Raw genomic sequence first — 16,814 nt, forward strand, 5'->3', positions numbered from 1 at the left:
CAAATGCAAACAGTTAGTGTATAAAATAAATCTTGTTTAAAATTTTCGAAACCCTTATTTCCTTGAAAATCTTACATTTTTTATATTTTTGATACAAATTTATTGTCGCTCTTCAGGCAATAAACAACTCGCTTCAGTCGGTACAACCAACCAGCATACACTTTATCATTAAATATTAGAAACTAATTAAAAGATCTCTGGATCCGATCGGGGCAAGCTAATGTCTAACTCGGCAAGCAGCGCCTTCGTTCTAAGTATAATATCCAAAAGTTAACATCAGCCTATTTCCTAATTGTAGTGGCACTCAATGGCTTGAAAGTCCGTTAAATTCAATTTCACATTAAAGCTCAAATTCGTCTACCGGCTATATCATCTCCTCTCAAATCCGGTCCTCAAATCGGGAATATCCTAGGCATAGAGGGCCTCAATCTCGTCGGCGTACATCTTGGCCACTACGCTGCGCTTGACCTTCAGTGTGGGGCCCAGCTCGCCGGTGGGAATGGAGAAGTCGTGCTTCAGGATGGCGAACTTCTGAACCTTTTGGGCGTTGGAGATGGAGTATTTGTTGGCGCGCTTGATTCCGTCCTCGATGGACTTCCACACCTTGGGGCAGGGTCCGGCGGCGAGGATCTCCGAAACGGTTTTGTACTCAACTCCCAACGACTTGACCCACACGGAGGACTCGTGGCTCAGCTCGTCCAGAGGGGCACCAGTGTCCTTATCAACTTCCGTCTGCAAAATAAATTGAATTATGTAGTTTTTGTTTTTATCCCTTTACCCTTTGCACTAAACTTACCTTAATGGTAACCAGCACAGTCAAATATTTTCGCTGCTCTCCGACCAAAAACACACTGGAGATGCCGTCGAGCTCCTTCTTGATCGTGTTTTCGATGTGTACGGGCGGAATGTTCTCGCCTCCGGCTGTGATGATGATCTCCTTGGAACGTCCTGTCAGCGAAACGTAACCTTTGTCATCCACAAAGCCCAGGTCACCGGAGTGCAACCAGCACTCATCATCAAGGGCCTCCTCGGTCTTCTCCTTGTTGTCGATGTATCCCATGAACACGTGACGTCCACGGATGCAGAGTTCGCCGTGGCCATTGCTATCCTTGTTGATGAACTTGGTCTCGCAGCCGGGAAGAGTCTTTCCAATGGAGCTGAGCGTGACAGAGTCCGGCAGGCAGATGGTGTGGCATCCGGCCGTCTCCGACATGCCGAAGGCATCTATGATCTTCAGGTCCAGGCTGAGGAAGTATTTTTTCGTCTCTGGCGACATGGGGGCAGCGGCACTGGCCAGGGTTAGTGCCCGGTCGAGACCAAGGGCCTCCTTTACCTTGGACAGGATGAGCGACTTGGCAATTTTGTAGCGGAAGCCACCGGTGTTCTTGCTGCGAAAAGTTGCGGGCAAAAGTTTAATTAGCTTTGTTGACTGATGAGTTTTTGTTGAAGGCCGACTTTGTGGGAGCGCAGAGGGAGTGTTTGGCCGTTGTTGGCTGTGGAACTTGCGAATTAAAAGCCTCTCAATAAATATGCATATGTTGATTAAAAATTGCAGCGTTTCTAATTACTACTACCTGTAGCTACGACACAACTTTTTAATGTCAAGTTTATGTAACCTTAGTAAGGAATCATTTTATGTTAAAGCCATCGATTCTTTCCCTAAACTTTCGCAAAAATTAAAACCTTCTCTTTCGTTAGCTCCTGTAGCTGGCAGCCGGATGGCTTTTCTAATGCTTCAATCACAGCTCAAGTATTTGCACATGAAAAGCCTCCCCATGACCACCCTCCCAGGACGTTTCTAGGACGTGCTTGCATGTTTCTGGTCCCATTCGATGGTACAGCCAAAAGAAGGAGCATCAGGAGTTTCAGCTTCGGGAGCTAGCTGCCTGCGTGTTCCCCGTGACGTATGAGTAATGTTGTTGTCAGTGATTTTCGCTTAAACCAGAGCAGCGAATAGCTGGCGGAGCGAAGAGCGCTGCCGGGCTGCTTGGCTTGCATAATTTAGCGGGCACCGAAACACAGCTCAGGCTCAGGCACACTTACAAGCACACACTCGGACTCAAAGGATGCCAGGGACTTAGCCTCCTCGGCCATCAGCGGGCTGGCCAAAGAGCAGGCTGAGGTTGGGGCATGAAAAATGCAGGAGGAGGAAAAGCGGCTCTGGAGAAGGAAAGGAATTCTGTCGCTGCAGCCACTTTAACCGTGCATCCTTTTTGCATAATTTATGCGCACACAAAGTCGGAGTTGAAGTATTTGGCCAGGGGCCGGGCAGGGGCAGGGGTCCATTGGTTCATCGGGGAATACTTACCCTTGACTCACCATGTAGTGCTTCAGCGTGATGCCCTTGGCCCAGCCTGCGAGCATCTTCTTCAGGCTACCGCTCGAGCTGGCCACGGCCACCATGCGCTCCTGGAACTTCTCGTAGACACGGGGCACGCCCATGAAGCGCGTGGGTCGTCCATCCTGCAGTGACTTTACCAGCGTTCCCTTCAGGGCGTCCTTGTCGGCGAACCAGATACAGCCGGCCACATATGCGCACGTGTAGATGTCCACCGTCTGGGCGGCCACGTGCGACAGTGGTAGGTAGGACACCATCGACTCCTCACCGACCACCACCCGGTCCATCGCCTTCACGATGCCACGCACATCGAAGGTGATGTTGTCGTGGGACAGCATTACGCCCTTGGGCATGCCCACCGTGCCGGAGGTGTACACCAGGCAGCAGCACTCGTTGATGGCGATGTTCTCCAGGCGGGTCTTGAACTGATCCTCCACGTCGGCCACGTTCATGGACTCGATCTCCGACCACTACAAAAGTAAGTTTTATGTATAAGAATCTCAGCACTCAAGTAATAATTCCTACTCACCCTATAGTATCCATCCTCCTTCTTCAGGTAGGGAGCATAGGGCTCCTGGATCTGAATGGCCGCCTTCAGCTTCGGCAGCTTGTCGCGGATCGAGTGAATCTTCTCCATCTGCTTGGCGTCGTCGACGATCACAATCTGGGCGTGCGAGCTCTCCAGGACGTGTTGCACTGCGTCCGCGGAGTTGGTGGTGTAGATGCCGGCGATGATGCCCCGTGCATGGATGGCGCCCATGGCCGAGTAGAACCACTCGGCGCAGTTGAAGGCCAGTACACCCACCGAGTGGTGCTCCTCCAGGCCGAGCTTGATGAAGGCCTTCGCCACCTGGTGCACCTTCTGTTCATATTGTCTGCGGGGGCCGGATAATCGGATTGAGTGATAATTGCATTTGGAGCAGGGAAAATTGGAAATTGGCCAGCAATTCGATTAGCGGTACTCACTTGTAGGTGACTGTGTGATAGCCGTTTTTTCCGTTCTTGGTGCGCAGGGCCGGATAGTCGGGGTAGTTGTTGACGGTGCGCTTCAGGAGACCGGGCACCGAGATGGGCTCCTCGGCGCCAATCCCCTCCTTGGCCAGCCGAATCTTGACGGCGTCTTCGCGGTTTGTGGTGCGGTAGGCATCCGCCTGCCTCAGGCGATTTGGGCCTGGACGATTGTAGAGCGCATCGGTGGCGGACATTGTGGCGTCGGGTTATGTCTGTACAGTCTGAAATCGAGTAGTGGGAGGACCAATTAGTTACCTAAGACCAGTTATTATTAAAAAGGGAAAATTCTTAAAGAGGTATGGGTTTGCCAAGAACTCATTCATGGATTAGAACGTAAAATGCAAAGCTAGCAATGCACCGGGTTTCCGTGTTTACAAAAATGTTGATAACCTTGCCGAGTATTTGCAATATATTTCAAATACATGCAACTAAAAATCAAGCTTTATAATCGAGCTTATAATCACTTGCATTTCTTGCTGAATAGCAGGGCAAACTATTTGTTTAATGAATTCCATTGCAACAGCTTAAAATGAAAATATTACTAAAAAAAAAGTTTAATCTTTTGAAAATTGTGTCTTCAACTAGTTTTGGGGTTATTAACTTGGGAGGGCCCACCGGAATCGTACGATCTACAAGTGTGGTATATGCGTATTAAGATAACGCAGGCACTCTGGCAGGCCAATGTCATGGCTTCCGTTCTGCGAGGGTTCTTATCTAACACCGCCTATGACTTAACACCTGATTAAAAATTGATATCCCAAAAATTCCAGCTCGTATATACATAGCAGTCTTAAAGCCAATAAAACTGAAACTGAAGAGATTTAAGACATTTGGCGTCCATTCAGAAGATCGTTCTCATACTCTACAGTATATAGTTATTAAAGTTATACCATTTAATGACTTTTAATTCCCCTTCTTATCATTTCGGGTATCTCAGAAGTCGCTGGTCAACAGTGGTAAGTTTCTTCAATGGGTTTATTTTCCTGGTACAAAGGCCAATAATATCGATATCTACAATAATGTTTGCATGTTTTACTTTCCAGTTTTCATCGCTCTTTTATTAATCAATAAATTCTGGCCAACTTGGCAACGATAAGACCCAAAATAAATGGCAAGTAACTTTGGAAATTACGAATGAAAAAACCAAACAGCTGACATAACACAGAAGTCCAAAGGGTCAGCCTATAAATTATCGCTTTCGAGTCGAAACAAATACATAATAATTATTAGCAAAGTTTTCTATTTTACCGAGATCCGATAGTGATTATAAAGGATTGATTGACATGGACAGGTATGTACATATGATTGACGTGCAAATTGTGCTGTAAAATAGTATGATTACACGGAAACGCCCATGGGCCAAGTACTACTTGGTTAATGGGAAGACGTCTTTTTGAGCATCCTAATGTACTTGTAGGAGGAACTACTTCCAGCCAGACATGAAATCATTAATCATAGCGAAGGAAATCGCGGTCTTTTCGGGCTGATAATACACGAACTGTCACGCAATCAATGCATGATAATATAAACATAAATAATTTGTGCTATAAAACATATAATTTTACAGCCCAATCGAGGTATGAAAGTTTATCTTTTTCGGAATAACTCACGGGTGGATGTAAGAGCTACAAAACCCAACCAAACAAGATATCCTTAACTCAAAGAGCTTAATGATTTTGATTTTTAATATAAAATAATATGATTATTCGAAAAACTGAACTAAAATATAACCATGTATCGATGAGAAATATTTCCGCGTTTGTCATCTGCATATGATCTGTTTGGGATCCACGCCAAAAGACGCACCGAGAACATTTCTTGCGGCACTCGAAACTGCGTATAAAAACAAAACTGATAATAGGCCACAGCATCTAAAAATATTTGTCAACTATTCCACGATTCGGCTGGCTCTCTAGCCCCACAGCACCTATCCCTCGAGTCAAGACCCCGGAGAGATCAAAAGACGTTTCGAAAGTGTGTGTCGAAATTGTGTGTGGACCGAGAGAGTAATCGAAAAAGAACGAAGACAGGCCATTCTATCGTCTAATCGTGATGTAAAAGAGGGCTCGATTGGGGGAATTGGGCAAACGAAGGTGAAGAAGTGCGGCGAATTGAGACCGGCGATCAGGCGATATGACAATGAACCCACCGAAAAAGTGCACTGACCCACAAAATAGATTTGGACAAAACAATCGCACGTGTTGGACGGAAGTCACTGACGCACTTGCTACCCGAAAACAAATGAGGCTTCCTCCACTTTCCCACCTGGACTTGGGTTGGAAAACTTACACAGTCAACTATTTAAACTTCGATATTAATTCTTTGCAAATTATTGGGGATCGCGTATCGATTGCGGTCAGGTTCTCCCACTTTGGCGCTCGAGACACGACAGAACAAACGACCGAAGGCAGTGAGGGCTAGGCGTGAACTGAACGCCGATCAGGATCGGATGCTATAGAAAAGTCTCGGCATTAGCGTCGGCGTCGGCATTAGCCCCGTCAGCGCCAATGTCGATATGGGGGCTGCTACCTGCTGGCGGCGTCTTATCAGCAGCATTTGGCTCAAAAACGAGCCATAAAAAAGTTCAAGTGAAACAAAAAATCTCTTGCTTTTGTGCGACACTGGAATAGTGGTCTTATCGACAAGCCAATGTGGGAATTATTACTGTTCAGTTTTATATTCGGAGAGATCGGGTTTCTCGGACTTGATAAATCTAATCATAAGTATTGGGGCGTTGAACAGCTCGGGGTCCTTCTTTTATTCGAGTTTAAGGATAGGGGTTCCACAAAGTATAGATAAGAATATTAGAAAGCATATAGGAAAATTTTCACACTTAGGGGATAGACTGTGCACTCATAAATATAAAATAATACAAACGGAAAATGAATAATCTGATTTTTCTTACTACAGAACTGATAACCCCAAGAACCTGAAACTAATGAGTCTAAAAATTACGCATTAAACCAAATTATGAAATGTTGCGAAGTGTTCTTATCACAATTGTGGTACTGTTTGGAACTAAAGGAAACCCAAACAAATATTAGTGTCATTTCGGTGAGGAAAATATTTTGAATAAAAAAAAAAACGTATGATTAAAATCCAGGTGTTCACTTAAACCTTGATTGCTCATAGGTATGACCAAGCCAAGCCCTTTTGATTTTTGGGACTAAAGATAAACCATTTAATTAATTTTTGACTAACAGCTGATCTTCTATAGTGTCATCAAAATAAATAGAATTACCGCGAATATTGGCATGATAATGGATGAATGATTCACAAAAATTAGCTAAATATTTAGTAAATTATTCAAGAGTTTGATAAACGCAATTATCGGCAAATATGAGGGCTATATAAACAATACGCCGAATCGCCTATCGACCTGCGCTGTTGCCAATGGGTGGCATTTTTGGGGTTTGTATAACTCTTATCGAACTACACAAGTTGCAAAATACTTTACGATCTGATAAATACTAAGCACTTGACCACCAGTTGAAGGCCATTAAACTGCTGTCAGTGTAAATAAGGCGGCGATTCCTTTTAAAATTTATGCCGGAGCCATTGACATATTATAGTTCCACCCGTCTAAAGGTTGAACTTTACCGAAAGAACTGTTTTGGAACAGTCATCCTTTCCACACAATCGTGATTATCCCCGATTAGATTAGTTCAGGGCTCATATAAATCAGAATGCTGGGATCACCCTGATTAAAATGTCTATGGCCTGTTGGGATTATCTTTACACAAATCAATGTCGGCTAATCAGGCATTGTAATCCTCCATTATGCCCGGAGATTTGATTACCCGCAGATTGTGTTCCATGACAGATTATAAAGAAAAGTTGTTCTGTTAGGTGCAGCCTTATCACAAAAATGCTAGCCCCTGTGCGTTTATATTTTGGGAATTATTTTTAAAACATTCCCATGTTCGCATTTTGGCTGTTATCAGGCAGCGAAAGCGTGTCCGTGGAATCGCGTGGCAGCCGGCAGCCCCGAGTGCAGGTTTTCACCTGCGGGTCATTTCGTTTCCAATTTCAGATAGTCCCTATCGCCGAAAGGCATATATATGAAAATCCATACATAATAACATAATTTTTGAAATTAAAATGTTTATTTTGATTAATATGTAGTATTTTTTTTAAGTTTAAAATACATCAAACATTGAACATTAAAATATATTAAAATATAACACATTATTAACATGTTTATTATTAAAAAAAATATATATATCATTATTTAGAAAAGATCATAATTGTTACCCGTGAAGATGTATGTATATACAATCTGTATAGATTCATTACACCGAAAACTAACAATAAAAAAAAAAAATAAATATATAATGTTTTAAAAAGTTTTTTTTTTCACATTATTCCAATGATTTTTTTCTTATAGGTCCAACAACAAATATTTACATATATTCTTCAAAATTCTTAAATTAAGGTAAACAGAATTGTAAGACTCTTTTGAATACTTATTAGACAAACTGTGAAAGCTTAAAAAAGCTTCTCCAATATTTATCAAAGCTTGCAACCAATTTTCAAACTTACCAACTTACCGGAGCTAAAAGCTATCTGATTGCAAGGTGATGATTCTCTCTAGAAAAGTATCTCGTTACTTTTGATGAGTAGAAGTATAAATGCAGTAGCAGAAAAGTCTACTTACAGTAGAAGTAGAAATGAAATAAAGTCAACCCCATCGCAGGAGCGGGAAGGGGCTAATGCAATTGTATTCCGATACGGTATTTATATCCCAACATCAGAATGGAGCATAAAGTGAGCATCTATCATTGAACTGTCTCCCGGACTTTATGCGCGCTTATATGACAACATAACCCGACGAGCTCTGATTTCGATGTCATGTTAATGAGATTGTCATCATCAAAGTTGGCATCGAATTACGTTCGCCTGAGCTGCACAAAGTTCCACTTATTTACCTCCACCGCCCCCACTAAACGCATGCAAATGATGTGATAATAATGTCGGTGGGGCAACTGAATCGGGAGCATACTACCCCTAAATACACATACATACATATGGAGGTTTAAATATGTTCGTATAAATACCATGAGAGTCTGGGTAAAAATAATACTTAAACCCATTTAAACAGTAGGTAAGCAAGACAATGAACGTGTGCTGGCATTTTAACAAGAGTTTCGGCGAAAGGGGTATTGGGGGCGTTAGCATAACAAGTGTTTGGCTAATAAGCTTCACTTAATCGTGCGACACCAGAAAGCCATCTCAGACAAATGAAAGTGAACTGCATATAATTGAGATGAAACGCCCCGAAAAATAAACAACCAAACAAAGAATCTGAAAGTCCAAGGACTATTATTAGTCCTTGACTAGAGAAATTACTTTAAGAAAGTTAAAGAACGCAAATAAGTTTGTGTTTAAAATGAGGTATCTAATGAGTATATTTATGAATTAAATTATATAAATATTCATGTTTTTAATTTACATATTAAGCCTTCAATATATGTACATATTCCTGCTCTTCTCATCCGGTTCTATGGTGTAATGGTTAGCACTTTGGACTCTGAATGCAGCGATCCTAGTTCAAATCTCGGTAGAACCTTAAATTATTTTTAAAATTTTTATATATTTTCTACATGTTTTTTTTTTTTTTAGAAATTTATCATTTGATGTAAAATCTCTGTTAGATGTATAAAGCCAATTCTGGCACTGCTGTCTTTGGCCAGTAAATTTCCTATTTCAATTTTACAGCAAACCTTCAACGTACAATCAAAGCACCAAACAAACCAGCCAGAGCAGAGACCGACAGACAGACAGTTGCATTTGCATATGTATGAGGACTTGTCTGTGTTTCAGTTTCAGTTACTGCTCCTGTTATTTCCTTTTAGCTTTAACTGCACCAAATAGTTTTGGGTCTCCAATAAAACGGCATTGGCCATAAAAAGTGGCAACTCATTTCGCGCTGAAAGATACGAAATGCCTGAAAGCCAAACAATTGAAAACTCGGAGCTTTTTCATTAGCCTCTTTGGTTGCCAACTTTGGCTTCAACAACATTGTTTTGAATAATTTGTCAGCTTAAAGTTTTTGGGAAACATGAATAGAACCTCGAAGATACTCGTTCAACCGCATCGAGGCAAAAGTATCTATCAGATGCGACCAGCTACGCGGGTGAACACTTGACTTTAGCCGACACTAAGCTGACCGTTATGGGCGTTTAACTAGCAGAATAGTCAGACAGTCAGGAAAATGAATTTTGTGGCAGTAGAAGGGGCTTTAGATTGCCAGGCCAATAAATTTGTTTTGTCCTTTCCTCTAACTTAAAATTAGCTCTAATATAAATTATGTACTTGACTCACTCTACTCAATCTCTTAAATTTGTTCCTTCCAGAGACCTTTGACCTGGACTCTGAAAGCAGAGCCCCTACAAGGCAAAAACGGCATTAGCCAATATGAATGACTGCTAATAATAGAACTCGAAGGGGACCCTAATCAATAATCGATATTTGACAAATTGCGCAACAATTGCAACACTGCCTAGCTTTAATTTTCTGGCCCGAGTGCTGACAAGTTGAGAGCTAATTAATTGAATTTGTTAAACTTGAGAGCTTGGCCACTTGACCAGTAGTCGGTGGCCCAGCTGCAGCCCCACTCCTTCGACTCGCCGGTTCGCTTGTCAAATTTCAATAATTTAGCACCCGAGCTGTCCCAGACAGAAAATGTAGTGGCTGTCACGATAAGCCAGACAAGCGACAAAGACGAACATTTTACAGCAAATTTTCTTAACCCCTTTTGCTGAACTTGTTTTGGAGATAGCTGTGCAGGATGTTAAGGGCGGAGGCGTGGTGGCCATGCTAGGTGGAAAACTGTTAACGTAAAACTAAACGAGATTCGTCTCGTGGCGTTTGTTCAACGCGCTTCGTTGACTCGCTCCCACATAAAAATGCCCCAAAAATTTTGTTGATTGCATTTAATACGTCGAGTGGAATTGTTATGACTTTTCCCATTCACCTCTCCTGCCTGATGCAATGAAATGTGAGCATTCGCGGTACACATTAGAGCCAGAATAGGTCAAACATCACATGGATTATTAAATTTAATGTGCGCTAATGTGCCAACGCGACAGTTGCACTTAATGATGGAATGGATTTATGGCCGATAGGGGATGAGATTGATTTCCAAGTTTCAGAGCAAAAAAGTCAAAGAGAATTATGTTTTTTAAATTAACTTTGTTTACAAAACTAGTTGTCTATCTTGAACTAGTCTAAACAATTTTTATTTATAGTCAAAAACTTAAATTTAATTTAAAAAAACGTAGTAATATCTGATCATGGCTTTCCGGAGCCCGCATACAACGTTCTCATTACTTTGACCGATGTCTGGTGGATGTCCTCCTTCAAAGAGCTTAGTTTACTGCCATCCTCATCATCATCCTTTTGAGCAAGAGTTCTCTTAAAAGCCTGGCAAAAACTACAATCTACCAATAATGACTCGGATTTGGTACACTGCGATGTTGTGCATAATGTGCATGCCTGTAAATTTTCCTCTCTGCGAGGCTTGCTTGGAACGGACTTATCCTCTGGTATCGGCTCTTCAGTAACGGGAGATTTTGATCTGGGTGTCGTTAGCGCAGACTCCCCAGGATTTTCATTCACATTTTCTTGAAGATTTATATCAATACACGAAGCTTCTTTGCTTGGCGACCTGGACGGCGTAAGGGGGGCTTGTGTTCCATTTACCTCCCCTTGTAGCTCTCTTATGGGAGGTACGACTTCCATCTCGTTTGGGTTACTTATAGCCATGTTGGCAAAACTATCGATGGCATAAACTAGAAGTTCTTCCGGATAAGGATGTAAAAAATATAACAAGTTCCTATGAATGAAACACACGGCATTAGTGCTACATGTTACCGTCCAAGCGAGGACTTTAAAAAGAGCGATGAGGGAGCAACTAATCATTTCAATAGGGCGGTCCATAAATAGCATAAACCCAATCTCTGTGAGAAGGCTAAACATATTTTTTCGCTTAGAATTGTTCTCCTCCTTATATTTGCTTGAATATTCGTCACATAGTTGCATAATCCTTATAACGTCCGGTCTCCGTAGCAGTTCCTGGATTTTAATTGATTCCTTCACGTTCTCATTTTTGGCTAAAGCTTCTAAAAATGTTTCCTTAAGCTGCATTACGTCCGGGCTCCGTAGCAGTTCCTCGATTTCAGGGGGTCTATAGATAATAGACGTCTCTTCGGTTGTATTCTTACCTATTGAATTTAAAATTTTAATTACTCTTTATATCTAAATCCAGATTTACTAACCCGGCTCGGATAAAGCATTTTCCAAAGAATCGGTCTTGTGACACCTATCGTTTCTTTCATAGTTGAGAGGTTGTTGGCAGGACATTGTTCTCTCGTATCAAAGGTCCCGCTAGATAATGGATTTGACAAAAAAAAAGCACAGAATTTACTGTGCCGTGTGGAAAAATACTAATTTTCACAAATATCCAAAGGGTTATATGAAAGACAGGAATTTAAGTGAAACTGAACCGCCTGAACTTGGACAGACATTTGTTTCTAGGCCGCCTTGTGTTCTCGATTCCATATTTCCTGCCAAGAAATTTTGCATTCAACTTTGACCAAATGCGTTCGACATTGTCCGATCTGATGACAGCCACAATTCCATTCATTTTGCATAAAAAAAACATTTGACTGCAGATGGACCCTCCAGCTCCAGTTCTTATCGCTTTTCATCGCTCCAGCTCGGTCCGATATTTGTGTTTTTCTTTTTGTTCAAATTGATAAATCGCGCCGATTTTTTTGATGATTCGTTTTTATGAAACAAATATGCGAACCGTCGAAAAAGTTTTTATAGAATGAAACAAAGGCCGAACAACAGAAACAAAGTGCAACCATTCTCTTAAAACATGAGTGCACCACCTACTCTTTGCAGCTGGGGAGTGAATTGTGCATAAAAAATGGTTGGACGATTTCCGAAAAAATTTAATGTGATTGCACAACTTTATCCTTTATATCCTGAACAGGACTGACTTTATTAAGAGTCATAATTTTAATTCTTTAATTTATCTTTGGTCTTTAAATCTATTGAAGCTAAAGTACTGGTACTTAAAGATCCTGGTCACTAGCAGGCCCAGCAATCTGAAAATCAGATAATAAACATGTCAGCCCAACTCCCAGGCGTGGTTTTCAAAGAATACAGGATCCATAACAAATCTGATACCATTTGTTGCCTAAACACAGCAAGTGAAATTAATTAACTTTTTTATCTCGATTATCAGTGTGACAAATTTAATACAGCCATAAACATCGCTGTCTGGCATAAAGACTTGCGGTGATATGGAAAACTGAAATGTTAACCTTTAAAGGGCCCACTTTGTTGTCTTCTTGAGCTTCGGCAATTCATCAACAAATTAACGCCCTCGGGTAAAAAGTCACAAAGTGGACAAAATTACCGCCCCATTTGGGCTGGAATGTCAGAGCTTTGCTCCCCGAGAAGGTCAATGGCCAAATGGTACTTTCCTGGGATCCTCACCTAATCCGCGGTAGGCTCTGGCCCACAGTAATAATAATCAATATTTTCTCTAGAGGGGCCTCGGACACTGCCAACCGGGAAAATCCCGAAAGACGCCCCAGTTGCGTGTTTGACATGTCATTCGAAGCCAACTGGTCGAATTCAGAAGGCACATTTTTGGCTTCCCCTCAAAGAGTGAGGACACTGGAGGGAAACAAAGCCACAGGCCAAGTTTCATGATTTGGCATCGTCAACAGGAAGCACATTAAGCATTGGACTCCACCCCCCAAATGGCGAGAAATGGCGGGAAGGATAATGGACGAGGTGGTGGCGTGGACATCTTTGGGGACATTTAAATTGAAATGGCCTATGATTTGGCAGATTTTTTCGGCTTGACTCGCTTAAAGTTGAGCCTCTTCAAGGACGACGAAACACGCAGCACGTACGCACGAAAAAGAAAGCAGAGAAAACACTGGAACGGAATGTGTCAGGTCAAAGGGCATTTAAACGATTGGGTTTTATGGTGATGGGAATAGTTTATAAGAAGATAACAACTTTCAGTCAACTTAAATATCAGTTTGTAGCATTCTCATATTTCACTTCAATGGCGGTTCTTTATGAAGCGGGAATGGGGCCTTATTTTGCCTGTTTTTAGTGGCTTACATTATTTGTTACGCATAAAAGTGATGTCGTTGACAAATTGTATTGTGTTCTACACAGAACTTAGTCCTTGTTTCTCTAAACCATATTTTCACTTCATCGTAATGCAAATCTCCATATGTCCATGTCAAGGCTGGTTTAATCAGAAACACTGTCATCCACTGGAACTGAATCTGCATATTCTTTTATACGAGATAAAGGCCTCACCTAGAACTAAATCATAAATATAAATTCCAGTTGTATAGCACAATTTCTGCAGCCGCCAGCAATCTACATGTAAAGCTCTCAAATATTTGTTGGAGATTCTGGCTATTTATTTTCATTTTGAATTATGGAGCTCCTCCCCGAACATCGAAACCCAACTAAGCCAAAGCCGAACACACATGAGAAGTAAATTAAAAAAATAAATAAATAAACCACAATGGCAGGGCAAACAAAAAACCAATGAATGTATAGATAGAGTCACATATATAACCCTGTAAGGGGGCGGAGTGGGTGTGTGACACGGGACCGGAGCCTTGACGTGCGTGGGCCCGATAAAAATTGTGTTCTGTAGCCTACTTTTTGGGCGCCTCGACCTTCCACAAAAGGGTAAAAACGGAACTACTAGTCGAAAGTTTGCTCGGCCAGGACGCGTGTCCCGGTCAATGAACTGTGGGTCCTCTAATGAGCTCCACCATTTCCATGTGATTTATGTCTTTGTCCGATTTCAAATCTAGACAATTCATTGCGTGGCTCAATTCGAAGTTGCGAACTAATCGCAGTTTATGTGTGAAAAACATGTCGTATACTTAATATTATCCTTTTCGGAGGCCAGTAGTGTATTTGCATATTTATCTAATGCCGCCTGGACTATGAGCTTAATATAGTGACAACTTCGCAGCTGCCCTTGTCGGTTTTCTAGGGGTAACAGTAATAGCAGTTTGATGAGTTCTTTCCAGAGGGGGAGGGCAGGCGTGTGAAAATCGGGTCAAAGGTGCAATGCCAGCGTTAAAATGCTTGGGGATTATGTTGAGCCGGCTTCAGTGCAGTTGCACAACTAAGATGAGCTGCCTTACAGAGAAAAAATATTTTATTAGTTAATAAATACATACATATTTTATAATTTCTTATAATTTAGAATTAAGGCTTGTCATTCTGAATTAAAAATTATTATTATAATGAAGTTATTCTACCTTTTACAGTGCTACAACTGTTAAGTGGTTTAAAAAAATAGAAGCGAAAGAGCGAATCAAATATTTGTGCTTCGGCCCCAATGGAGGAGGCTGCTGGCATCCTGGCAACAAAAATGCCGCCCACCCACGGGCAGGCTGTGCTGGCCTGTGGGATTGCCATCCTGACAATATCCTTAGATTGGTTTGTGCAAAAGCGCACCAGAAACGGCGGTGGTCGTGGAAAATTGGCACAGGGCAGACATGACAAGGCAGTCGGGCAGACGGCATCCCAGTTAACCCGACTAAATGGCATCTAGCGAGGGAACATGCACTGGCATCGCCAAACAGGATCAACAGGAATTTGCATTTTATGGCGTCTGCGAATGCATTATACCAGCCGGCCTCTTTGGGGATTTGCTCCGAGCCCAAGCCCGAGTCCGACCCTGTAATTGTTTAAATTAAGCTTTTGACGAAAACTGGAAATGCAATTAAAATCAAGCGAGCAGCCGCAAATTATGTGGTCGTTGTCATTTGATTCGCAGGACACCGAGCCAACGAGCCCGCGGTCTCTCGGAACCGCTGGCAGCTCCTCCTGTCCTCGCTGGCAGCTCCTTCACATTTTTTGGGGCAATTAAAATGTCAAAATGGCTGTGACACGACTCGTCCTCGGTGTTACTTTACAGTTTTTAATTGTCTTGGACAATGCAGCTTGGGTATCTTTTCCTTCACAACAAAATAGGGACAATACAGAGAGAAAAACAAACAGATTCCAATCCCAATAATTTGGTTGACTTTTGACTCCATTGGGATTAGATGTTATGAGTCCTTAGGTTGTTCCTGAAGGATTATTTAATATTTGTCAAATAAAAACAGAATGCATTTGGCTGGTTGACTGGATTGTTTACAGACGAATTACCCCCCAACCATACCCCCCAAAAACCTTTTGGTTGGCGAACGATATCCACAAATTTGCTGTAATTCGAGTTTTATGCAGCACTCGACATGCAATTTTGTGTGCGCCATGTTCATCGTGGTCGTCTTTGGTTACAGTTCTCGCTTTCCCCATGGCATTTCCCCCTTCCACTTTCCCCGCCCAGACAACTGTCACACTCGCATAACGAATGAGAGCTAAATGCCGTCCTCCCTTGGATATTTTCCATCCTAGCCATCAATATGCCAGCGTTGGTAAGTAGGTCGCTACGGAATGGAAGTATTGGGTTAAACGTTGCCGGCTGCCTTCTGCTGTATGTTTATTGTTTAGACATTGATCTCTTATACCCAAAAAATAACACAAGTGGTGACGGCAATTTATTTATGTAAGTTGTCTGCAATATAACAAGGTTAAATATGACTCTCGAAGTCTGTCGAGGGTCGAGTTTTCCGTTTCAATAAATTCACCTTTAAATTTTCACTCAATCATCCCCGTTTTTAGCCTTTGCGATTTATGATAATTTCGAAAACAGATATGTTATTTATCACTCAACGGATTTTCTTACCGCCAATAAAACGCTGATGAATTATGGCCTAAATGTCGCTGCTTTTGACAGCTTTTTCAATGCTAATGAATAGTTTATTATGCGCCATGAATGGCGAAAATTTTTAAGTAGCTCTGGGACTATTTTTCAAACTCCGGGAGACTTTAGTTACTAACTTATTTTGCTTTAAAAACTGTACTTGGGTTTTTTAGATAGAACTTTCCTCCAAAGCCCTTTTACCTTAATTGCATAATTGTTGGCTAACCCACTCGCAGTTTTCAAAGCCCGGCTCAGCAAAAAGTGCAAACATCCTTACAAGGTCATTGAATACCCTAACACACACACAAGTCTGCTCTAGGGCTTTCTCCTGATTTAGTATGTGTAAATATTTTGCTCTCCAAAGGCCCCCTTCAACATGAAAGGTTCCTGGTTGTAGTTATCGTCGTTATCCTGTTTGTGTGTGTATGGTCAGGACTCTTGTTACGAGGACAGTCGGGTCTCGCTTGCCCCCTCCATGCCCTCTATGCACTCCTTGGCACTTCCACACACACTCAATCTCATACGCCATTTGCTGCAACTTCCGCTTCCGTTTGGGTTGGTCGAGTTCAATGTAGGAAGCGGGGACTGCACTCGGGAAAGGACATATCGGGTGAAGGGTGGCGTGCCGGCTTCATTCTCCGCAGAGCA

At 42.1% G+C, this 16,814-nt stretch overlaps 2 protein-coding genes and 1 long non-coding RNA gene across 3 annotated transcripts; 1 reads left to right on the forward strand and 2 right to left on the reverse strand.

Moving 5' to 3' along the window:
- Positions 1-76: 76 nt before the first annotated feature.
- Positions 77-5,784, reverse strand: bgm (acyl-CoA synthetase bubblegum family member 1). Its single transcript, XM_017243415.3, has 6 exons — positions 5,639-5,784; positions 3,305-3,570; positions 2,868-3,213; positions 2,309-2,808; positions 797-1,388; positions 77-732 (listed from the first exon to the last, which is right to left on the reverse strand). Exons 2-6 carry the CDS (start codon positions 3,541-3,543, stop codon positions 409-411), a joined length of 2,001 nt encoding a protein of 666 aa, XP_017098904.2. The 5' UTR covers positions 3,544-3,570; positions 5,639-5,784; the 3' UTR covers positions 77-408.
- Positions 5,785-8,226: 2,442 nt separating this feature from the next.
- Positions 8,227-8,909, forward strand: LOC138925790 (uncharacterized). Its single transcript, XR_011442001.1, has 3 exons — positions 8,227-8,392; positions 8,451-8,743; positions 8,810-8,909. It is a non-coding gene; the product is annotated as an uncharacterized lncRNA (long non-coding RNA).
- Positions 8,910-10,537: 1,628 nt separating this feature from the next.
- Positions 10,538-11,878, reverse strand: LOC108126737 (uncharacterized). Its single transcript, XM_017243421.3, has 2 exons — positions 11,629-11,878; positions 10,538-11,574 (listed from the first exon to the last, which is right to left on the reverse strand). The coding sequence occupies exons 1-2, from the start codon at positions 11,711-11,713 to the stop codon at positions 10,643-10,645; spliced, it is 1,017 nt and encodes a 338-aa protein (XP_017098910.2). The 5' UTR covers positions 11,714-11,878; the 3' UTR covers positions 10,538-10,642.
- Between the last annotated feature and the right edge of the window lie 4,936 nt (positions 11,879-16,814).

Source organism: Drosophila bipectinata, chromosome 2L (assembly GCF_030179905.1).
Source record: "Drosophila bipectinata strain 14024-0381.07 chromosome 2L, DbipHiC1v2, whole genome shotgun sequence".
NCBI classification, from domain to species: domain Eukaryota; kingdom Metazoa; phylum Arthropoda; class Insecta; order Diptera; family Drosophilidae; genus Drosophila; species Drosophila bipectinata.